This window comes from Python bivittatus, unplaced genomic scaffold, assembly GCF_059951505.1.
Source record: "Python bivittatus isolate LINGU-HERP-01145 unplaced genomic scaffold, Pbiv_v1 ctg000610_np1212, whole genome shotgun sequence".
In the NCBI taxonomy this organism is placed as follows: domain Eukaryota; kingdom Metazoa; phylum Chordata; class Lepidosauria; order Squamata; family Pythonidae; genus Python; species Python bivittatus.
This window is the reverse complement of record NW_028277088.1, coordinates 5,250,523-5,274,656: the sequence shown is the minus strand read 5'-3', so window position 1 is coordinate 5,274,656 and position 24,134 is coordinate 5,250,523. Positions and strand designations below refer to the sequence as shown.

The following is a 24,134-nucleotide window of genomic DNA, read 5'->3' as shown; positions in this document are numbered from 1 at the left end:
TTATTACAAAAGGTGGGAGGGAACGCCCCAGTGGCTAGGCAAGAAAAACTGAATTTAAGTTTTAACTGAAACAGAAGCATCCTGGTAATAGTGTAACAGAGTTCTGATTTGAAACAGAAGCACAAATACCTTTTTAAAACACACACTAATAAACTTGGATTCTTTCTTCCTTCCCTCTCCCCGAAATTAACATTCTTTCTTTCCTTCCTGATGTGTGCTGGATACAGACTACACCTGATAAGACACTGGAGATTTAACTGTAGGGACATAAGAGAAAACCATAGTTCCAGCATTGTTTTTGCAGCACGGGAGCTGCTTTTATAATCACCATCTAAGTAGAGAGGAGGAGGAAGCAGGCATTTGATCTAGCGGTCCTGTTGGAGATGGATGTGAGTTATACCAACCAGTAAAGAAGAGATGCTGTAGGACGTTGTTTTATTGACTAATAGTATGATGCCTTTTGAGTTATTCAGCTGTCTTTTTTCAAGTATTTTTCTTTCAGGGGAGAATAGTTTTTCTACTGACTCTGTTGGAGGGGCAAATAACAGCTGCTTTCAGATTTTTTTTTCTTGTTTATATTGTGTGGTGCATAACCACATAGTGCTTAGTTATATACATTGCAAGATTATCAAAGTGACTGTGGTGCTGCAAATAGACTTGTTTAGGTGGGCCACCTGTGCTCCAGCTAACTCAAGTCATTGTTTAATGAAGGTCTGGTTTGGAATGATGCTTGCACGACTCTTTCATACCTTGGGCATCTTCCTTTGTGTAAATTTCATCTTTATGTACAGGAGTATAGTTTGCCACATCTGTGCAACATTGCAGTTTAGTGGAGTAGGTGAATTCATTGGTTAAAGCTAACTGTAACTTGTCCTGAACTAGTTAAAAGTCTGTAATTCTGAATTTTATACTCTCCATATCACCACCGAAAGTAACGTTAACTCCGTCTGTTCTCCTGTTTTGTTTTTAAAATTAGCCAAGATTTCAACTTTATTTTCTACATCTACAAGTAAGTTTCAGAAAGATTAGCAGATGGCCTGCCAATGCCAAAAGGACAAATATGTACTTCACAATTGTATAGAAATAAAAAAACTTTAGCTAAAATTTTAAGCAGCTTTGGATGTTTCTTTTTAAAGATGCAGTGTTGATTTCGCTGTTCCAAAAAGCAGAATATAAGATTTACTGTATGAATATGTTTTGCACTTGCTGTGTGACTTACAAGTGTTCATCTGGTAAAGGAGATGTTTATGATTTGGTGAGTCCTTAAGTACAAACATTTCACATTTTCATAAAAATATCTCCCCAGGGCATGTTACAAAATTGGGCTCTGCTTTCTTCAATTAAAACTTAGTGCAAAGTACTATCTGAGCATAGGAAAATGGCTCTTCATCCTTGGCATCTTAGGATACACCTAGCAAAGTCCTGTGTGAAATGTTGAAGGACTCCTGAGAGTAGTATGTTTATAAAACAGCCTTTGAAAGAAAAGATGCCAAACACTAGCCATGCCTATCTTTGAAGAGAGTTTCAAAACTGCTATGAGATTTGGCCAGATGGCTTTCTGACTTGTACTTTATTGATCACGCTGTTCTGGCTGCCAGTTGGTTTCTGGGCACAATGGCTCCTTTACTTAAAAAGCCATAAATGGCTGGACACCAGGATAGCTGAAGAAACAGCTCCTGTAAAAGTCTCCGCATAGACTAAAGCAGCATTTTTCAACTCTCAGAAGTCCTCAGCCAGCATGCTGAGAGCTGAAGTCTGCAATCCTAAAGCTGCTGAGGTTGAGAAATGCTCATCTAAGATACCTTCAGAAGTCCTTTCATGTGGTCTGTGCCACTAATCAGAGAGCCTAAGGATGGGATTATGAGATAGGAGTTTCTGTATGGCGGAGTCCCACCTGTGCAACTCTTTCATTTCTGTTTACGCAAGTGCTACCCTTTTGTTCTGCTTGCTTTTATATGGGCCTGCTCTTGCTCAAACCTCCTGACTTAGACTTAGGACTGGCTCCACGTTGTACTTAAAAAGGTTCACATTTTGCCATAAATCACTGCAAGACTTTAGTAGTTGGCAACATACCAAGTTAAAGAAAATTTAAGAACAATAGAATGGCTTCAGATGAGAATAAATCTCTTCCAAAAGAAAGACCGGCACCTTTCACCATCTTTAAAAGTAATGCTCTTTAAAAAGCTTTACTTCCAATCCAGAAACAACCCATAGAAAATGATCCTGTCAACAGTTCAGGAAAGCCCATTCCACAAGGTAGTGCAGTGTTTCTCAACCCAGCAACTTGAAGATGCGTGGACTTCAACTCCCAGAATTCCCCAGCCAGCCATGCTGGCTGGGGAATTCTGGGAGTTGAAGTCCATGCATCCTCAAGCTGCTGAGGTTGAGCAACACTTGAGTTAGTGTTACCAGTTTGCTCCATTATTCACCCTAGAAGCAATCTTGCTCGCTTCCCACATTAACCGGAAAGAACTGCTTCCCCATCGAGAGGCACCATCTCATTACATTCGGCCTGTTATTTGCTTGGTAGCATGCACCTGAAATTAACATTGTATTGATTTAGTGCTAACTTCTCACCAGACATACAGTAGCTTGACAGTGATTGACCAGGGCTTTGGCATAGCATTTGAAGCCACAACTGCTCCCAATTTAGAACAGCAGAAGGAAAAATCCTACGTTGCTCATGTCATTTGATTCTTCAACTGCTGCTCCGAGAAGGTTTTCCTGCAGCAGCACGTAATGTAGTTAAGTAATGTAGTAGAGATGTAGTTCTCTGGGGTCAAACGTAAAACAGAGGTTAGGGGCGTGACCCAGTCAGACGTACCTACAGAACAAGATTGCACTCTTTTACATATGGGCACCCCTTGTACTGCAATCCAGACCATCATATCCTCAGATACAAAGGACTTGAAGGCCGTATTCACGGGATCTGCTGTGGGGCCTTGTATTAATTCTGCTCACGCATGACAGGAACCCTTGGGCACAGGTCAGGGGGTCAGCCTGGATCAAAGAACATTAAACGTTGATTTTTGTTATGGATCAGGTGGTACTTCAGAGTAAAAGATCAAGCTATGCTTCCTAATTAAACTTTTCGAACAAAATGATCTGAAGTAAAATTAATGGGGAAATGAACAGTGGTAACCTTGAAAACTGCAACCCAGAAAAAATGGCTGAAAAGCCCGACCCTAAGTTTTCCTGCGTTTCTTATGAGCTGCACTTGACAAAAAAACTCTTCCAGCAGGTCTTGTTCACCACCTCCCAGCCCTTGATAGCAATTGCGGGGCAGGGATATTTGGGAAGGAAATATAAAACAAAATAAGTATGCTAAGCCATATATAGGCTTAAGGCACCTATTTTAAGATAAAAACTCATTCTCAAAAGCTCCCTAAATTCCTACCTGCCCCTTCTGGTAATGCCAAGGTGTAGTTAAGCCCTTCCTTTTTTTTAAACGTACGATGTAGCTAAAGCAGTGTTTTTCAACCTTAGCAACTTTAAGACGAGAGGACAACTCCCAGAATTCCCCAGCCAGCCATGGCTCCTCTCGTCTTAAAGTTGCTAAGGTTGAAAAAATATGAGCTAGAGACAAATTCTTTTTAAAAATAGCTTGTTTCTGAACTGAACTGAATAGTTCTGAATAGTGTTATCACTAACACTAACTAACACGGGTCTACAAACCCCAGAGTCAACCGATTGCTGCTCTCAGGAGTACAGTAGTGCAATTGGAGGAAGCTGAATTCTACTGTGATTCAGAAACAAATCGAATGTTTCTGGACCACATAAAACCAGGGCCTTCTGGTGCCAACAGCTTCGAAGCCCAAGGACAAAATATGTCCTCTGAAGGACTAGGCCTCTTTGGTTTCATCAATCAATTCCTGGGCGCTTGTGTCACTGCTGTCCGTTTTGGGCGGTGCAAGGGTCTCAGCCCCACCGAGTTGTTGGCCCGTTTCTTGAGCATCAGCCTCCACTCCAGATAGTGCATTCAGAGACAGGTCCATAGGAAGGGGCGGTAGAGGAGACGTGGAAGGCCTTGCCTCGTGGAATTCTGGCAGAGCGCTCTCGCCTGCTTGAAGAGACACCGATTCTTCTGAAAATGGAAGAGAGGCCTGGTCTAAAGGAAAAAGACAGACCAACATCATTTGTAGCATTCACTGCCAAGGGCAGTGTGTATAGATCTCCAACAGTGACTCTCTGCTAATAGCATGGACTCTACTGAAACCAAGTGGATTTCGGACTGAACGCTGCTCACGCTAGCAAAGATGTCTTCTCCCAAATCCTTTTCCACTTTAAGTAACACTCTCAATGCAGCTTATATACATGTGCATGAGCGCACGCACGCATGCATGCACACACAAGGCCCCACAGATAATTTACCCTCTGGGGGAGATGGGTGGCATATAAATTTAATAATAAATTTAAAAATTTTAAAAATTATTCTATGAATTGCATTAAATGTTCCAATTGGTCGCCACTTTCTTCTAAACAATCTCTTATTCATTTGTTACATGGCCTTTGAACATTCTTAAGGACAGTAACATTTTTTCTGGAAAAAAAATTAATAAGACATTGTGATTGGCCTATGGGGCCTAATTTTGATACACCCTCTGCTAATGTGTGTGGGTATACATTCTTTAATGCACACATACATATATACATTATATAAAAATTAAACTGTTTACGGACACACACTCAGAATCTCCATGGAGTTAGGTGTGGCTTTTTACCAGGTTCTTTTGACAAGAGACATCACTCATTTTACCAGTGGATGAAGACGGCCAATGAATTTTAGCCATCATAATTCTCCATAAAGTTTATCAAATTGTTCAGACATACACATTCAATGTTTTCATCCACTTCTTCCAAGCTACTGCTTCAGCTATTTTGTCTGAATCTTTGCAACTCAGCTCACACTAAAAAGGCATCCTTGATGGAGGGGATTATGGGGCAAACCCTGTTGATGTGTTAGAGGTAACTGGTGAGCAATATTCCTAGTAAAGGAAGCTGCTTCTAGGCTGCTTTTCAGATTTCAGAGAAGAAGCTGTGTTATTCTGCTGTACCAAAAACAAATATAAAGACTACAGGTAGTTCTCGTTTAGTGACCACAACTGGGACTGGCAAGTCATTCACTAAGTGATGTTGTCGCTAAGTGGAAAATCACGTGACCGTGACGGGGCTCCGCTCCCCCACCCTTTGGGATGCTCACCCCAGTGCTGGGATAATTAGCAAGAAGGGTATTAATGTTTGTATTTACATTTCATTAAAGAGGAAGGGATTACAAGAGAGTAAGCAGGCACACAATGGGGAATCCACATACACTAGTGCCAGCTGTTTGCCTAGCATGCTTGCAGCTCAGGTGGAGCTGCTTTGGAGGCAAAAGCTGAAGGTGTGAAGGTGATTAAAGCCTTGTCAGTTACAGGCAGCAGCTATGAGCCAGCTAATTAAGGTCACGGAGCTGAGCTTGTTAACTTGCCATTAGCACATTTTGGGAAGCACTGCACTACAGAAAAAAGCAGCTCAGGAAGAGATCGCTTGTTCAGGCAATCTCTCTGCTCTGGGGAGGGGGGGAAACGAGTCAGGCACAGGACAACAAGTACTAACTGACTGTAATGGCGAATGCATGATTGAGAGAGAGAGAGATGCTGCAAAGGTGGTAAATGTGGACACTGGTTGCAAAGTTACTTTTTCATCACTGTCATAACTTCGAACAGTCACTGCCCAAGGCAGTCACTAAGCGAGGTCTACTGGTAACTCATTTATTATGTATTAAGCTTTGGTGTAGGGATACACTTCATCAGATACAGCAAACTACAACTCCCTTTCAACTTTTTGAGAGGGAATTATGGGAGTTGTATCCAATCCACATTCAGAGCTTCTGGCTGGTGAATGCTAGTGCAGAGGAAAAGTATGGTCAATCACTCAAGAAATTACATGTTGGACAATTAACATTTAAATCTATCCAATATTGCATTTTGCTAACTATGGTAGAAAAATTCAAGTTTTTAAGATGCCACAAAACAGCATTTTTCAATGCCTTGGAATATTGAAGTTACAGCCGTTGGCACAAAGCAACTAACTGGCTGATCTCAAAAGCTAGCAGTAGTATGTGTAGTTACTATTTGGATAGGAGACCACCAAGAAATCTTAGAGTGGTAGGGTAGGGTAGATTGGGCATTTGAAAGAAAATACTAGAAGTAATGGGAAACCACTGCTATACTGTTGCTAAGAAAACTGCATGGACATGTATTAGGAGGAGCTTGAAGGAGACTGTTTTTATAGCATTTTTGGTAAGGACATGTCAGAAACTATCTTTACTCTCTTTAGTATTAGTATGGATGTGATTATTTCTTGATTTGTTATTTACTAGATTTTTATACCACTGTAAAGATACAACTTTCATGTCATTTTCACAGCAATATTTATATTAAGAATGTTCATATGAGAGATAAAAGCATAAAAAATAAATCAAAACACCACAGTCTATTCTAAAACCCAGGTAACACAGGTCACCCTCTTTTATCGTTTTAATTCAATCCCAGAGGCCAAATGGCTTCAAAATCTGCTTACCAAAATATGAATGAGTTTCACTGTTTGTCGATAAGCTACCAGAAGCTGCCAGAATGTCTGTTAAATTGAAAGGAGAGGAAGGCACGTTGGCTGTTTTTACTAAATCAATTAATTGGGGAAAAGAAGCTCCAGACATATCTATAAAACCTGGGGGGAGAAGAGAAGAGAGAAGAAGAAATACACTTGACAAACCTGTCTGATGCCCCAAATAGAACCAAAACAATTGTAAGAGCACAGACAAAATTCCTCTTTGATACAATTACACTGAACATCATTGGGATATGCTACTAGTGCCTTCATTCATTTTGACTTCTACAAGTGTGTGTGGGCCATCCTGGTTTGTAGCATACTCAGATAGGATGCCTAAGAGTCTTCTGGAGCCACCCCACATTCATTGTACCAAAATAATGGTAAGGAGGACAGATTTCATACATCTCAACCACGGCTAGAAGACCCTCAGTCTCTATAGGAGACATGGTGAGATGAGAGATGCTAGAAGACTCTGTCTCTATAGGAGACATGGTGTGAAAATGTCTATTACTGCAAGAAGAACCACAAGAAGCTGAACCACTGAAGCTGCAAGAAGTTGAAAGCTGAACATGTCAGCCTTCAAGGTGATACTTCCCTTGCATTTTGCAAACTTACGTGTTCTCTGCACAACTTGCATATTTGCCTAGTCAGAGGCCAACAAACTCAATTCCTCCTCATACATATATCTGCAGAAATTGTCCTTATGTAAAGAGTTTTCTCTTCTCAAACAAAGAGAATGAGAATTCACCCAAATAGATATCCCCTTGATGTGCTGGACTACAACTCCCATAAATGCCAGCGTGGATGGTAAAAAAAATCTGTTTGAAAGGAGAGATGAATTACCTGGATCCATGACCCTCTGAAGCGGAGGAGGATTGGGGTGGAGGGAATTTTCTGCCGAATAGCCAGTCACGCTTTGACTGGAGCTGTAATCCAAACTCTCGGCTTCCTCACTTTGGGAGTTCGGTGCCAACAAGGAAGCCTAAAATAAAAGAACCCGTTTTGACTGCCTGTGAGGGGGACCCTCCCCCATTGCAGTTTAGATGCCTCTAGGAAGTTTATTTCTCCGCTGATCAACCAAGGTGGATGGCTGAGTTCATAGATCACACTAAACCATAACGTGGCTTCTTCAGTTTCAGTTTATCCACTCGAACACATTATTGATTGATTAGATTTATATCCCACCTTTCACTCAGGAGCTCAAGATACTGGATGGAGCACCAGCATTTTTCTCCACAACAATCCCGTGAAGTAGGCTGGGCTGAATGAGAGGAACTGACTCAGAGTTCCTAGGAAATTCCACAGTGGTCTGGAGAACTGAACCTAAGTCTCCAGGTTCCTAGTCCAGCACTTTAACCTTCACATCACACTGGCTCCCATTTAACAAATTACAGGTAGTCCTCACTTACTGATATTTGGGACCGGGAACTCTGTTGCTAAGCGACACGGACGTAAGGTGCAACATCATGACTGCGCTGGCTTACCACGGCCATTCCAGCAGTCTCAGCTGCCCTTGTTAGGTGAATTTTGCACACTCGTAGCATCCCACAGTCACATGATCACTATTTGTGACCTCCTGCTGGCTTCCTCATTGACTTTGCTTGTCATGTGACCGTGGGATGCTGCAACGTCGTAATTGCGAGCTGGTTGCCAAGCACCCAAATCACAATCACAGGGACGCTGCAATGGCCATAACTATGAGGACCCATCGTAAGTCCCCTTCGTTCAGTGCCTTTGTAACTTTACGTTAAGTGAGGACTACCTATGGGGAGGGGGGGTTATTTGCCAAAAAAAAAGAAGGGAAAAGGAATTACATGAATGTTTATCAGTTAGGTTTTTCCATTAACCTTACAAATATTTTCACACCATATGATACAATTATATTTAAGACAGCATACCCAACTTTAAATGAAAATTTGGTAATCTGCTCTAATTATACCAGTCTGTATGTTTAATCTTATGTTTATGTATGTTTAATCTGCTTAAATAAACTGGTTATAGAAACCTTACCTTGGCACAAAAGTGTCAACCAGGTCAGTGAGATTGAGCACCAAACCTAAGCCACCAGTTAACAGCTTTCTAACGCTCAGGTACTGTGGAGTCCTTGGTACTCTTTGAGCTTCGTTTGCTCACAGATGTTTCATTACCTTACTAGGTAACATCAGTGCTGGTGAGTGTGGGGTTTGCTCCCTGTTTATATACAGTAGCTTGCCCTGCCAGTGTTAGTGGGGGGTGTTGTTTTCTCCTTGGTAGTTTCTCGATTAGGGGATTGTTTTCTGTTTGTTTGTCTGGTGTTAATCCCTGCTTATCTGGGTATTGATTGCTGGAGAGGATGTGTTTTATTTTGTTTTTTCTTTCCTCGCTTTTTTATTGTCTTTTTTGAATGGTGTGTAAATGTGGTTTATCTCTATGTGTCTATTGATGGCTGATTTGTCAGAATGCCAAGCTTGCAGGAACTGCCTAGCTTTCCCTAAATTTTTGTATTTAGCTTGGTCTAGGATGCTGAGTTTCCCAGCTGAAACTATGGCTGAGCCTTTCCATATGTTATGAGATTAAGTTTTCACTGTGTCTTCTGACTGCTAGTTGGTGTTCATGGATGCGCTCTGCTAGTCTTCTGCCAGTCTGTCCTATATAGTGGCTGTTACAGTGACATTATATGTTGTAGATGACTCCTGTTTTTACTTCTTGGGCTACTGGGTCTTTGGGTTTGCTTAAGATGTTTTGGAGGGCTTTAGTTGGTTTATGTGCTACGATGATGCTCTGTGGTTGTTATAGTCTGTTGGTTATTTCTGAGATTTTTTTGATGTATGGTAATGTTATCCTTTCCATAGCTTGGGTTGGCTGTGCTGGGTTGAGTGGTCAGGCAATTTTTGATAAAGTTGCGTGGGGATCCATTTTATTAGAAGATATTATATAGGCGGTCTGTTTTCTTTTTCTGGTATTCTGAGTTGCTGCAGTGTGTTTGTACTTGTCTAAATTATGTTCTTACACAGCTCCTCTTGTGGGAGGTTGGGTTGTTACTTTGGTAATGGAGCACTTGGTTAGTGTGGGTTGTTTTTCGATAGACTTGCATTTCTAATTTACTGTCATTTCCTCTGCTGATGAGGATATCCAGGAAGAGTAGTGTGTTGTTTTCTTCTTCCCTTGTGAATTTTATTCCTTTGAATATGTTGTTGATTGTTTCATGCGTCTTCTCTAGTTCCTTCTTTACAGTATTATGACAAAGGTGTCATTTACATACCAGATCCATACGTTTGGTTGCATGTGTGGGAGTGCTATAGTTTGTAGATGCTGGATTAGGGTCTCTGCTATGAATCCCGAGAGTGGTGATCCCATGGGTGTGCCTCTGATCTGTTGGTATATCTGTCCATCACACTGAAAGTAGGTAGTGGGGCAGAGGGTGATGAGGTCCATGATTCTGGGTATTTCGATCTTAGTTGTATCTGGCTAGGTCAGGTGTGTGGTTAGTACTGCTGCCATGGATTCTTCCACTATATCTGGATCTATTAAGGTACTATCAGGGAGAATGCTTAGATTTAGTTCCCAAGGAAGATAAAACAGCTGACCCTGACTGAATTTTAATTTAATGTCTACTTATTGTCTCCTTATCACTTTAAAGACTGAATGTCCCCTGTTATTTGAAGGAGATATTCACTTATACAGGGAGTCCTCATTTAATGACTTTTCGTTTAATAATGGTTTGAAGTTACAATGGCCTCAGAAAAAGTACAACCTGTACTCACATATACGACCATCACAAACTGTCACACCACTCCCCACAGTCACGTGATTGTGATTTGCAACCTTTTTTACGATGGTCATTAAGCGAATCACATGGTCGTTAAGTGAATTCCAAGCAAAAAGTCTATTGCAGAAGCTGGATTCATTTAACAACTACGTGGTTCACTTTACAACCATTGTTAAAATGGTTGTAAAATCAGGTCCAGTCACATAGTGACTTAACGACTGCCCTGCTTAATGACCAATTTTCCGGTCCCTATTGTGGTTGTTAAGTGAGGACTATCTGTATTTACTTTTACTACTTTGAATTTTGAATAAAGCGTGTTTTTGGCCTTTCCAACCCAGTGGAATGGTGGCAAGAAATTGTATAAAGGGACTCAGGACTCTTGTCAGCACAATCACTGTTAAAAAGCGATTAGCACCAAAAACGATCAAAACTGGTATGGTGAGAGAAGCCAGCAAAACAAAGATTAAGTTTAAAAGTGGGCAGGATCCAGCTAGGCTCTATGGAGGAAAAAAAATATTCAGAACACCCCCCCTCCACCATTGCATCCAATGGGAGGAGCAGCTGGACAATGACTTGGAATGCTGCTGACTGCTCCATTCTAAGCCCACCCCGAGTCATGTGACCCAAAGCACAGCGTATGCAGCCCACCCCGTATTTTACAATGCACACACACACACAGAGACACTACACAAGGGGAAGGTTGAAGAGCACACAGATATAACAAGTTACTTCCTTCCACAGAAGACAGTACAGATGCCTCCTACAGCCACAGGTGATAAAGCTGCTGGAAAGAATTCCAGAAGTCAGGTTCTGCAGGTTTATCACATTATTCTTTCTGTGCTTTGGCACAGAAGGAACGAAGACGAAAACATGGGTGAGCCACATTTTTTCTGGCTGCAGGTACATGCTTTTTTGGTGCATTTTTTCTCGCAGCCAAAGGTCCAGGAAGCACAGCAGTAACACAAGGACATCATTAGACAGGCAGGGCCAGAATATTTAGACCTCTTAAAATAACCCAGGCAAGGTGGGGAAGGTGGTGAATGAAATAAGGTACCAGAAATGTAATGCATCCATCTGCCACAATTATTTGGCAGTCAGCCTCCACTTTTCAGCAGGGAGAACCTGGGGATCTCAGAGGCTGGTGGGGCAGGGAAGCACCCCCTCCCCCCATAAAAAACATTGACTTGCTCGTGATATGTACAGGAGACAGCTTAGCCATGTCCAGAATGAAACACCCTACCTCCATATAGCCATTAGCTGGGGATTCTGGAGGTGCATCTCCAGAGGGCAAAGGAGAAGGGGGTCTGGCCTCTGCTGCTTTCTTTGGGACAGCAGCCTGTGTGGGAATTCTGTGCAGATAGCCGTATCCAATGCCACATCCTAAGCTGCACAAGAAAGCAAATGAAGGAAAGGTGTCAGAAACAGGATGTGCACTCTGATTTTTAAAATATAACAAGGAGGGAGAAACAAACAGAAAGTCCATTATTACAGAACCCTACGAAAAGCTCGACCTTTGGGTCATCACAGAACACTACTACAGGCAGTCCTCACTTAACGACCATTTGTTCAGTGACCATTCAAAGTTACGGTGGTGCCGAATGAAGGGACTTATGACCAGTCCTTGAAGTTACGGCTATTGCAGTGTCCCCATGGTCACATGGTCAAAATTTGGGTGCTTGGCAGCCCAACCATACTTATGATTGCAAGGGCACCGCAACTCTTCCCACCCACCTATCTCCCCCTCATCTATGCCCTTTTGGCCCCCTGCACTCTGCAGCCCCTGCTACCCTAGCTGACCTTCGCCGTCTTCTTGCTCCTGCTGCTGATCAAGCATGCCCCACCTGGCCCTTCATGAGGCAGCTGCTGGCTGCACAAGGCTTTCTTCCCAACGCTGTGGCACCGTGGCTTCCTCACAAGACCTGGGGAAGATGGCCTCATGTGGCCAGCAGCTGCCTTGCAAAGGGCCAGGGCGGTGGGCACACCTTGTCAGCAGGAGGAAGAAGATGGCAAAGGTCAGCTGTGGTGGCAGAGAGCAGAGCAGCAGGGGCCTCGGAGCGCAGGATGGCGAGGGTGGCTGGGACTGGGCTGGGGCAGCTGGGGCTTCCAGGGGCGGCTGCGGCTTCGCGATGTGGCTCAGGGGCTTCTTGCAGCCCCAGAGCCACAGCAGATCAAGAAGCCCCTGAGCCACAATATGGCAAGCAGCCCCAGAGCCAGACAGTTCTGGGCCTGTTTGCCACCCTGCAAGGCAGGGTGCAGTGCAGCCAAAAGATGAGGGGGGAATAGGCAGTTGGGGGGAGTTGGAGTGGAGGTAGTCCCTTACCTTGGAAGAATCGAGGCTCGGGGCTGGGAGAGACCAAGCCTGGAATGGCGTGGATTGGAGTGAGTCCTCGGTTAATGACCGGTGGAATTCGGTTAACAATGGCAATGGGGAGTGCCAGGATTGCCATCGCTAAGCAATGCGGCCACATGATGTCACACTTTACAACTCCATCACTTAGCAAATTGGGAAATTCCAGTCCCAATTACCGTCATAACTCGAGGACTACCTGTATATCTTTGCCAATAAATGAGATGCCCTACAGACTCTAGCCTAAAAGGAAAAAGTAAATCCCCTCCTTACCCATACAGGAAAAAAGAGGGAGAGCTGAAGTGAGGCCCTGCCACCCTCCCAACCACAACAACCCCACCCAAGATGAAAAAAACCCTTTCCTCTTTTGCAGGAGATTGGGGGAGGACAGGGCTCAGCCATTTCCCCCTCAGGAAACTAAGGTGACATTTCTATCTTCCAATATCCATCTATTTAGCAGGTGCTTTTCTTATTCATGCTTATGTCTATCTGCTTCTGTACAGCTTCACAGCTAAAATCAGTCTGTGTGAATTACTTATCTCCTGATTCTCCCAAGTTATATTTCTATGTGAGCATAAATGGCAGCTTTCTAGTATGCGATAAGCCCAGCAACTAGCAGGAGAGAAAGATTTCACCCTTCTGTTATATGAACTTCCTCTCACTATTCTCGATTCCAGAAATCAACCACCCAACCTGTCTTAACTCATCCCCCAAGGGATTTTTTTTGGGGGGGGGCATTTTCCATTTTTTTTCCAGGCTGTTAATTTCCCTCCTCTGTTTCACCCTTGACACACCCGCTAAGCCCCAGGGTTCTCTTCTCTATTTTATTTTGAATGTAAAGACCATCCTCTCTGCACTGCATACCTATTACTGATGCCAAGAAAGGAAGGACATGGGAAGTAGACAGAAGACAGGAATTGGAAGGGTGTCATGGTGGTTTTCCAGCACACTTAAAGTAGATTACATGGGGAAACTCTCAACTCAGCCATTCCACCCCAAAGTAAACTGCTGTTCACAGATGATTCCCAAAACGTATTAGCAAGGTATCACTGGACCCAGTACTACATTAAGAAAAAAGGACACCTGCAGAATGTGCTAGGAGGCCAAGGATCAGCCTGATCTTGCCTACATATCATACCTCATGGTTTCGAAAGTCATACCTTCCTTCTCCACCCCAGGCTCCGTTGGGGGTTACAAAAACCTCTCGGCAGGAATCTGTTTCTGTGTTATAGACCATCAGCTTCAAAGGTTTCCCCTCATGGGAATCAATCAGGGAGAAGAAATCTTCTGACTGAACAAGAGAGAGATGCATCATTAACACCGCAGCAACGTGCCACCCTTCCCCTTTTTACCACCACCGAGCATCCGGTTCCTGGAACAAGGTCTGTTAGGGCAGAGAATTGGCAGCCTGTTCCTTGATCTGGAAGACCCCCTCTTGAGGGTAGCTGGATTGGTTTTTCCTGCACCACGCAGGAGAGTTGGAGAAGATGATGCTTGGGGTCCCTTGCAATTCCACAGTTCTAGGATGCTGCGCTCTCCATGCGCCCACCCACAAGGGGCCCTCAGAGGATGCCTTCAAAATACACCATAATGGGATGGGAATTGTTTTAAAGCCGCAAGCCTTCATGAGCTGTGGACAGGGAGAAAAGAAGACATGCTTCGGGAGCAGAGATGTCCACGGGGGACGGGGGGGGGGACAAGGGGAGGCAAACGACAAAAGCAGCATTAGGCCCCAAACTCCACCCCTCCTGTACATCCACCATGATGTCACATGCATGTACGAATCAGATGGAGCTTGCATCATGATGGCGCAGTGCTGTTTTCATCATTTTGACTAAAATATGGGGTTTCAAACTTTTTCAGGCCAGAGATCCTTAGTTAAAACAATAAGCCCCAGAAGCTTTGATCAAGAGACAAAGCTCTAATGAGAGAAAACTAGCTGCATTTGAGTAAACCTCCCCCCACCCCCCGAGTCTCAAGTTTTTGGGGACGCTTAGGGGTCTGCGGACCAGAGTTGGAAAAACCCTAGCCTAAAGCATCAGGTCCTGCAAGCACTTCTGCCTGGGACAGCGAGAAACCGCAGATAGCAAGTCTCCTGGTTTGACTTTTTTAGCTATGGATTAGATGCAAGGTGAAGGGGAGCTTGGAAACGCAGATGGGGAATCTGCGCAGGCTGATCTCTTCCCACCATGTTTTGGTTAGCTTTGCTTTCTGCATGAAGCTTTCTCAAGCTCTGGACAGCAAGGGGATGGACCTTGAAACCAAAGGACTGCCTTATGCACAGAAATGCTTCCACAGTAGGAAATCAAGCACGAAGAGAATAAAAGGTGGAAGTGCAGGGTAGTCAAAGCCCAGGAAATATTCACAGTCATCATCACCGAAAACTAATGGCTCCCTGCAAACTTTGGGGCCAGTTATAACTCAACCGAGTCTTTACCTCCTGGAGTATCTGATCTGATCCAACAATATAGTCAGTATGGGGCTTCAGGCCAGCTAATGCTGCCGGGGAAGCTGGCTCTACATCCTAGAGAGAAAGACCGTGGTCAGTCACGTTATTCAAACATATATCAACAAAGCCAGTGGGAAAAGCATCTTAATTCAGTGGTTGGTAAACTTTTTGTGGGGGAGGGGGTGCCTTCAAGTCAGTCTTGACTCCTGGTGACTGCCTCGACAAGTCCCTGCAGTTTTCTTGGCAAGATTTCGGAGGTGGCTTGCCATTGCCTCCTTCCTAGGGCTGAGAGAGACGGACTGGCCCAAGGTCCCCCAGCTGGCTTCGTGCCTAACGCAGGATGAGAACTCACAGTCTCCCGGTTTCTAGCCTGATGCCTTCACCACACCACCAAACTATTCCAAGGAAATCTCATGAGCTAATCTTCCATAAGAGATAACTAACGATGGACCAACACTTTGGAAAAATACTTGCTCCTCATTTCTAAGAATGTGGAATAAAACGTTCCCCATGCTTCCTATTTTCGCTGAAAAATTTCCATGTTAGGGACGCAAATGTTCCTATTCCAATTAAGCTCGCCTGCCTTGTGTGATATGCAATGGGTTTGTTGTTTTTTCCTGCAAACTGACATTTCTAATCCTATCCATGATGCATGTGGCAGAATTGAGTGCATGAAAGGGTAGGACATGTGCTCTGGCCCAGCACCAGAAAGGTCTAACTGGTGCTCCACGTAAACAAAATAATGTCTTGTAATGCGCTGAATTTTCAAAGCAGGCAAATTAGCATGCAAAGTGTTCCCAGAAGGGCAGAAGTTTGAAAGCTGTGCCCTAATTCAAGACAGCATTGTCAGGAAACGAGAGGAAAAAAGAACACAATTTTCTCAAAAAAGACACTTTCTACAAATAAGCATCAAAGTAGTTTTTGGGTCAAGCCTGACTCCTGGTAACTCCATGAAAAGTCCATGCTCCTTTCCTGGGAACAATACAGAAGTGATTTGCCTGGGTCCTAAGGCATGTCTGTCAATTCCCCAGCCTAGCTTAAACCACTTTGATTTCCTGATACTGGCCCTGCTTAGTATCCCAGATCAGCCAAGGCCAACTTGATTATCTTATGTTCAGAACCAATTAATCCAGCTACAAACCACAACAGCCTGCACAATTTGGGGGTCCTCCTTGACTTGCAGCTCCTGTTCGAGCAACAGGTAGTGGCCGTGAGCCTTTGCACAGCTCCATGTTGTGTACCAATAGTGCCCTTTCCTGGACCAGGAGGCTTTCCTGATGGATTCTCACATCTTACGCAGATCCTAGATAGACTACTGCAATCTGCTCAACGTGGAGCCGCCCTTGAAGAGCATTCAGAAACCGTGGTTAATACAAAATGCAGCAATCGTGGATAGTTGTGGATGCTTCTTGATCTACACTTGTTATATCTGTGCCCCACTTCGTTTCTGGGTTCAGTTCAAGGTGCTGGTGATTACCTATAAAGCTCTCGGTGGCACGGGGCCGGGTTCTTTGTGGGACCGCCTCTCCCCAATCACGTCTACTCATCCCACCCAATCCCACGAGAGGCATGCTGAGAACCCAGCAAGAGAATCTTTTCTGTCATGGCACCTGCTCTTTGGAACACCGTCTCCCACCACCCCAGATTACATTAGCCCCAACCCCATTGGCCTTTTGTAAAGCTCTGAAGACTTGGCTAGGTAACCGGGCATGGGGGTCAGAGTAACTGTTGGAGCCGGTGAATTAGTTTTATTGAACTGTTTGCACTGTATTTGTATTGATGATTTGATGTTGCCATCGTCTCGGCAGCCAATTGTCTCTTTTGTATTGTTGTTTTTTGCTGGTTTTTTTCCTATTGCCGTTAGCTGCCCAGAGTCACTGATAAATGGAATAAATACATAGATGAATAAACTGGGTTTCGTAGGAACATAAGAAGCCCTCCTAACCTGTCTAACTTGGGTGCACTTAGCAACCTGCAAACATGGGTACCTGTGATGGAATGGTGTTATGAAGGCCACGCTCGGGGAGATAAGCGTTTCCTTAGCCCCCAGCAGGAGCGTGGGAAGGTTAAGGACTGGCACCACCCTAAGGAATTCATGATGTTGTGGCTTGCTGGCTTGGGAACTTAGGTTGAGTCTGGAGAGACTGATGTCAGGTTCAGCCTAAAGAACTCCAGGAGACAGTACAGATACAGTTCTGTTGCATTTATTAGCGTCCACCTCAAAGACAGAATCTCTCCAGACTGAACCTAAGTTCCCAAGCCAGCAAGCCACAACACCGTGAATTCCTTAGGGTGGTACCAGTCTCAACTCCTTAACCTTCCCACGCTCCTGCTGGGGGCTAAGGAAACGCTTATCTCCCCGAGCGTGGCCTTCATAACACCATTCCATCACAGTACCTAAGCAATCCTCATCTTCCAGCTCTGCTCCTAAGCAGCCAGTATTTAGGACAATCTGGCAGTGACTCCAGAGATAACAACCAATCAGGACTAGTAGTCACCGAAAGCCCATTCCAACAGGGATTTCCCTTTTCCTGCTTACCAGCACATGCCATACGTGTTCGTTGGCACCCTGGAAACTGCAGAATCGCACACTGGCCCCCAACAGTCCCTGTCCTCCCCACATATTGCTGGGGATGACCTCCACTTCCCGCACTTTCATCGTTTTTATGTTGTAGACCTCCAGTTTCACAGCTTTCTCAACGTTGGCCTTTAGCAGATCTTTCAGAGTGTCACCTTCTTTATTCTGCATGTAGGGGAGGAAAAGAAACGAAAGCTTTATTTCTGGACACGGCAGCAAACACGTGCAAAAAAAAAAAAGTCTAGAAGCATCTCGCCAGTGAAGGTAGGAAACAGAATGTTTTATTTATTCGTTCATTCAATTTAGATGGCCACCCATCTCAAACGTATAACTCTGAGTGGCTAACAGGGAATAAAAAATAAATAAAAACATCCTAGCAAAACAATAATGCTGGGCTGTTGGTCCGGCCATCCTGTTCTTAATTCTACAAATTGTTCATAGCTGTCTGATATGTGAAACTATAACATTCTATTTATTTTTTTTAGTAGCATTCTACCTGTCTACTCCTTTATCTGAGAAGTTGCTTTACTTCTTTGGACTGTTCCCTTTTTTTCCCCTTTTTTTACTGTTACTGCCATTATTGTTAAAGATATTATTCATAATGACAGCTCACCCCTGATTCTCAGGAATCAGAAAGGCTTCCGGCTCAGTTAAGAACAAAGTGCTTAAAAATTACAGCAGCCTTCACTTGGATTGTTTCCAAAGCTTCACACCCCATCTCTAGCTATCCCTACCCTGATTTCCCCATTCAGTGCTAGAGTGTATATATTCTGCATGGAGAAATTCCCAGGTTCAGTTCCTGGCATTATCGATTACCATCATCAACAATGCGTGTGTGATGCTTTGGGGGACAGCCCTGTATCGCCTGAACGATTCCACAGCACCAAGGGGAAGGATGCTTTGCCCAAACCCCTGGGAGCCCAAGCAGCCTTGGTGTGCTAGATGGGACCATGGTTTGATCTGAGGCAAGGCAGCTTCAAACATTTCAGTCAAGTTAGCAGCTGGAGAAGAGAGAAACACATGCAAGGATGCCTTTACCAAAACCCATTAGAAAAAAGCAAGCAAGCAAATATTGGTAAATTCTGCTACCAATGCTGCAGCTGATTACACCCTATTTACAGGTCTGAAGACTTTTCAACTATTCATCTATTTGGCAATCTATACTAGTATAGCCGCTTTTCTGCCCCCACTTTTTTCTAACCACAATTTCCAATAAAGCATTCCTGAAATTCAAATGTTTGCAGTTAGTTCCGCAAAACCATTGCCTTTATAGGTTTGGATTTTTTTTTCCTCCTGTACTATTGTTTTTTATTAGAAATCTTACCATTACAAAATTAAGCAAAACATGCCTGAAAAAGCTGACACTATCAAATCTAAAATCTTCCATGGGTACCAGCCTCCAAGGAGCTTTTCTAAGGGTAAAACTTAAATTACTACTGAATGGTCAACTCTTGCTTTGAGAACTGGAAAGAGTCTGGTTAATTGTGGAGACCAAACAGAAAATGTGGCTGAGAAAACTCGGAAATCTGGAAAGAAATTTAAATGTTAATCTTACAATTGTTGATGGAAAGTAAGTCCCACTGAACCTACTTCACACAGAACTGTACTGTAAAGCACTATTACTTTACTGGCCAATTTTAATAGGGATTAGTCAAAGTTAGAATGGCAACATTAGTATTTCCACTTGTTTTAGTCTGGGAGATTCATTTTATTAACAGAAGTTTGCAGTTTAAAAAACAAAAGTCAACACTGGGAAATTTATGATGGCAAATTCAGATGTTTACTCATGCAAACAGAAGTTGCTGTCTTGGAACTGAATTCCCATGAGAAAAGTCCAACATTCTCTCCTGTACAGGTTGCTGATACTTCTGTTTTTTAAAATGCAATGCTTGCTCCTAGATTATTTTATCAGCAACACTGCAATCATGGGCAAACTGAGAAGAAAGCATGTTTTAGCCAAAGTAAGAAAGCATTAGTTCTAAATCAACAGGTCTGGACAAGATCAAAAAAGTAATACTCAAACCACAGTTTGCCACGTTGACCAAATGAAATACCAGCTACAAGTTACCAGCTGGACTTCTTCCTTGTCTCAGTGTTCCTTTAATCAAGCAGCTTTTAATCTGTTAATTATTGACAATGAGGGTTATAGCTGGTCAAACACTGAGAGTTGATTTGGTGACTCAGCAATTGGTCAACACCCTCCCTACCTTCCCTCCAAAGCTGTGCCAAAAGGGACAACTGGATTGTACCAAACACGTTTGACGCTCAAAAACTCAAGATGCTTCAAGTAAAGGTGCTGAGACGAAACAATGCAGAACGGGCTTCCACTAGAAAGAAGGTTGGCCTTTCAGTAATATTTATTGGAAACTGGTGAAAATGGAGTTCTCCCAGAGGACCTCTGAAGAGTGTTTGTCACCACTGTATTAATAATTTCAGTTTATTATGTGATTTACATAGTGTTGTTGTTGTTGAGGGGGTTGCTTTGGGGTTAATCCTGGAAGTTTTAATTTCTACTGCATATTATCTATTTCTCCAAGCCACTGGGACTCTTGAAGGATTTGGTGGCAAAACCAATAAATAAAAATAATGAAATATATATTAAAAAAGGAAAGCTACATTAATGACATGGGAGAGTTCCGTTCAGCTTCTAGTCCAGGGCTATCTCTCATGCCCATGACTTGGCCTTTAGAGACAAGCAGTCATAAGAACTAGGCTTTGCTTTCCAAAGATATTTATTTTTTTAAAAAGCTCTCGCCCAATTCAGCTGGATTTCGATTCTCATTATCAGCTACAAAGACAACCACCTCATCGCCAGCACCAAATCCTAGTTCCCTTATGGGGAAGGGGTTGAAAGGCTGCAAGTCCACCCTTTGCTTTCACAAGGCACATCTGATGGCATGAATCCCTTTCTGTCTCAGAGCCACCAACAGGGAGGAACAGCCATTGAGCTCAGACCTTACTAATCTGGGCCACCTATCATTATTAAGCAACTTCTGCACACAACTTCCCAGAAGGTCAGTCTAGAACAAGAGTTCTGGTCATCATCTATGGTTCTGGAAAGCTATTCTAAGAAAGAACAAGTTTGGTAGATCAGTTCTTCATGTCATACCCTAAAGTGACTTGCTAAATTCCTTAGGCTTCCAAGATGCAACTGAATAGGTGACAGGGAGACAAGAGGCAGAGACCCCTGTACCAAGGGTGCAGTTTGGTCCAAGGACCTCAAGTTGCCAACTTCTACTTTCTATTATTTACATACCAATTCATTCCATATTTTATTTACTGTCTGCATTCATGGCAATCATATGTCAATCTGGTCATACTTCCCACTTCTTACTGCAGTAATTGTACATGGTGGTCATAACCCAAAGTTATTTGCTTTTTAATTGCTAAGTTCTCTACTAAAATTTCCAGGAACATAGCAAAGCTTTGCTTGATTGCAATTGTTATCAGAAGGCTCCAAGTTTGATTCTTATGATAGTGAAGGATACTGAACTTCCATACTTATCACCTTTATTCAATTTTATTTTGTTTACATACAGCTTCACAGGATTCTCTGGACTAGCTCACCCCCACTGACACACAGGTAGCTTTCTACAATGCATAAAAATGTGGCTGATCTGAAGGTCTCTGGGATTTGAGTGCTGTAAAGCTCCTGGTGCCAGGAGCGTTATTGTTATTTTTCTATGATTAATTTTAATTTTAACTGTAATTATACACTGTGTTTTACTGAAAATTATTGTATTTTACTATGGTTACTGTTGCACCAGCTGCATCTGTTCCACATCACTTAAAGTCAGTTTATTTTTAATTTGTTTTTAAAAAGTCGACTGAAGCGATTTATAATTTCACAAATAAAAAGTCAATTGTACCACCAACAGATATTTAGAAGAACACATTATTAAGTGCACATATGCACACATGCAGGTGCGCACACACACACACACATGCATGCATGCATGCACACACAGAGAACAGTGACTTCTCTTAGCTATTTACCAGTCTGGTGTGTCCTATGGTAAGTATGAAATCAAAGAATGGCTCCAATCCAGCCTGCTGAGCAGGGGAATTTTCCTGAATCTGCAAAAATGGCAAAGTTGACACATGTATACCTTGCATGAAAAGGAACATCAGCACAAGAATGCACAACCTAAAGAAAGTTGGGTGCTACTGCAAAACGTGCCTGAAATAAAGCATGTATGTAGACTAACCATAAACATCTGCTATTAACAGCTGAGAGAACTTCTTATAATCTGGAGCCCCAAGATAGAAGCTGCCCAGCCCAGCAAACTGGATAGATGCATTTCCTTGTCCCAGAGGTAAGATCTGATGCAGTTAAAAAGGAGACAAGGCCAGGTGTCACATCCTTTCATAGCACGCTTCCTGGAGACTTTACAATTTGGAGATTTTAATTCAAAAGAGGCAAAGCAGGATCTCCACTTTCCAGATTTTGGGTTCAACATTCTCCACCGAACTTCTTGCCGGGCACTCAGAAATATAGCTTAGTCTTACACATGCTCAGACAATGCATTTCTGGAACTAAAAGGCAATGCTGCCTTTGAGTCAATTATGACTCCTGATGTCTTTGTGTGCACACCTGTGTAGTTCCCTTGGCAGCAATAAGGAAGGGCTTTGACACTGCTTTCTTTCAGGATGCCTAATTTCTCAACCTGAAACCCACCGAGTGAGAGCAACATACCCCAAAAAACAAGTTAGACATCTCATACCAACAAATAAGCGCTGGCTTTAGAGACTTCACCCAACCCTCTTCCGAAAAATAAATAAATAAATAACTTTTGCAGTCATGATTCATAACTTCTGCACACATTAAAAAGGCACAGCACAAATCCTGCCAAGGCTTAATCATTCTAACCCACCCAATCTACAGGAGTCCACTTGATGTGTCAGATGATTCCCATCATCCCCAGCCAATTTGGCCACTGGGATAGGGATGGCAGAATGATGAGAATTGTATTTTGACACATTAAATGGGCACCAGGTGGGGAAGAATGCATTAGGGAGACAGAACCCACATGGTATTACTCCAAACACCCATCAAGGATGCATATGGTGTGATCCTTCTAAGATATTAACATGTGTAGTCATGTTCTACCTTCACCAATGCAAAAATTCATGCTTCACGTTAGGGTGTCCTCTTTAACAAAAATAACAGCCCTAGGGAAAAAAAGATTACATTTGACATACAGAAAATAAACAGGCACCCTGGACGAAGGCAACGCTCAAACTCTTTCATAGAGCTGTCAAGGAAACTGCTCAAGTGGCCTCACAAAAGCTGATTTCATTTCTCCAACTTCTTTCCTGGGTCAGGTCTCCTGGGGACTGGAAGCTCCTGAGGCTCGGCGATTGCTGCTCTTCGGGGGCCCTTTTCAGGTGCCGAAAAGCAGGGTTCCTCAACCATGGCGACTTGAAGTTGGGTGGACTTCAACTCCCAGAATTCCCCAGCCAGCATAGCTGGCTGGGGAATTCTGGGAGTTGAAGTCCTCCCATCTTCAAGTCGCCAAGGTTGAGGAACCCTGCCGAAAAGGATGAAAATACTTGAAATAAGGACATTAGCCAGCAGTTACACTGCTTCCCATGATCCCTTCGCAGTTGGTCACTTGCCATCCAGAGATATCAATGTCCATCATCCCCCACCCACTGGATGAGAACAATGGGTAGTGGAGTCCATCGCCTCTGGAGAGAAGCCCTTCGGGGGCCAACGGTGGCTAGCCTTCTGTGGAAGCCGATGCCTCCCAGAGGGATTGGACTAATGTCCATCGTTCCCACCCGCTGGCTGGGGATGATGGGCGCTGGAGTCCAGCTCCGATTTCGAGCCGTCTACGCCCCGGCTGGCTCCGTCTTCAGCCTCTCCAGGGAAACGTTGCTTACCCCATGCACATGATAGCCCTCGGAGCCCCCGTCGGGAACTTCGGAGCTGGAACCCAGCCCCATGGCTGCCCGGAGAAGGCCGGCTCAGGCGCTGGGAGGAGACCTCGTCGGCCTCAGCGGCTTCCCCGCCGCCTCCATCGCCGCCGGCCGCGGACGGCACAGCTTTCCAGCTTCCAACGCTGCAAGCCTAGCGGCGCATGCGCGAGCGGCGACCGCCGGGAGAGAAGAGCCAGGAGCGCCCCGAGCGACGCGCTCTTGCTTCATAGGCTGCAGCGCCCGCCTGTCACCTGCCGTCCGTAACGGAGAGGGCAGGGGCTTAGCAACGAAGGGGGCGGGAGAAGCCCGCGTTTCGGCTCCTGAGGGAAAAGTGACGAACGCGGGGGGGTGGGGAGAATCCCGCACTAGCAAGCAAGGAAGGAAGGGGCGGGAAGTGGAGCGGCTTCTCCGCGATTGGTTGCTGGAGACGTTCGTCTCGAGGCGGGGGCGGGCCCGGCTGGTAGCGCGCTCATGTCCGCTGGGGCGGTCGAGGCGGTTG

At 44.0% G+C, this 24,134-nt stretch overlaps 1 protein-coding gene across 2 annotated transcripts; it reads right to left on the bottom strand.

The window, feature by feature from the left end:
• Window positions 1–75: 75 nt before the first annotated feature.
• On the bottom strand, window positions 76–23,807 carry GORASP1 (golgi reassembly stacking protein 1). Of its 2 annotated transcripts, none has more exons than XM_007434421.4 (9): window positions 23,600–23,807; window positions 21,710–21,790; window positions 17,675–17,878; window positions 15,124–15,210; window positions 13,847–13,977; window positions 11,580–11,724; window positions 7,435–7,573; window positions 6,562–6,618; window positions 76–4,108 (listed from the first exon to the last, which is right to left on the bottom strand). In XM_007434421.4, exons 1-9 carry the CDS (start codon window positions 23,660–23,662, stop codon window positions 3,843–3,845), a joined length of 1,173 nt encoding a protein of 390 aa, XP_007434483.1. In that variant the 5' UTR covers window positions 23,663–23,807; the 3' UTR covers window positions 76–3,842. The 2 variants fall into 2 exon arrangements, with proteins under 2 accessions (XP_007434483.1, XP_007434482.1); XM_007434420.4 differs by having other exon boundaries at window positions 6,562–6,708; window positions 23,600–23,806.
• Between the last annotated feature and the right edge of the window lie 327 nt (window positions 23,808–24,134).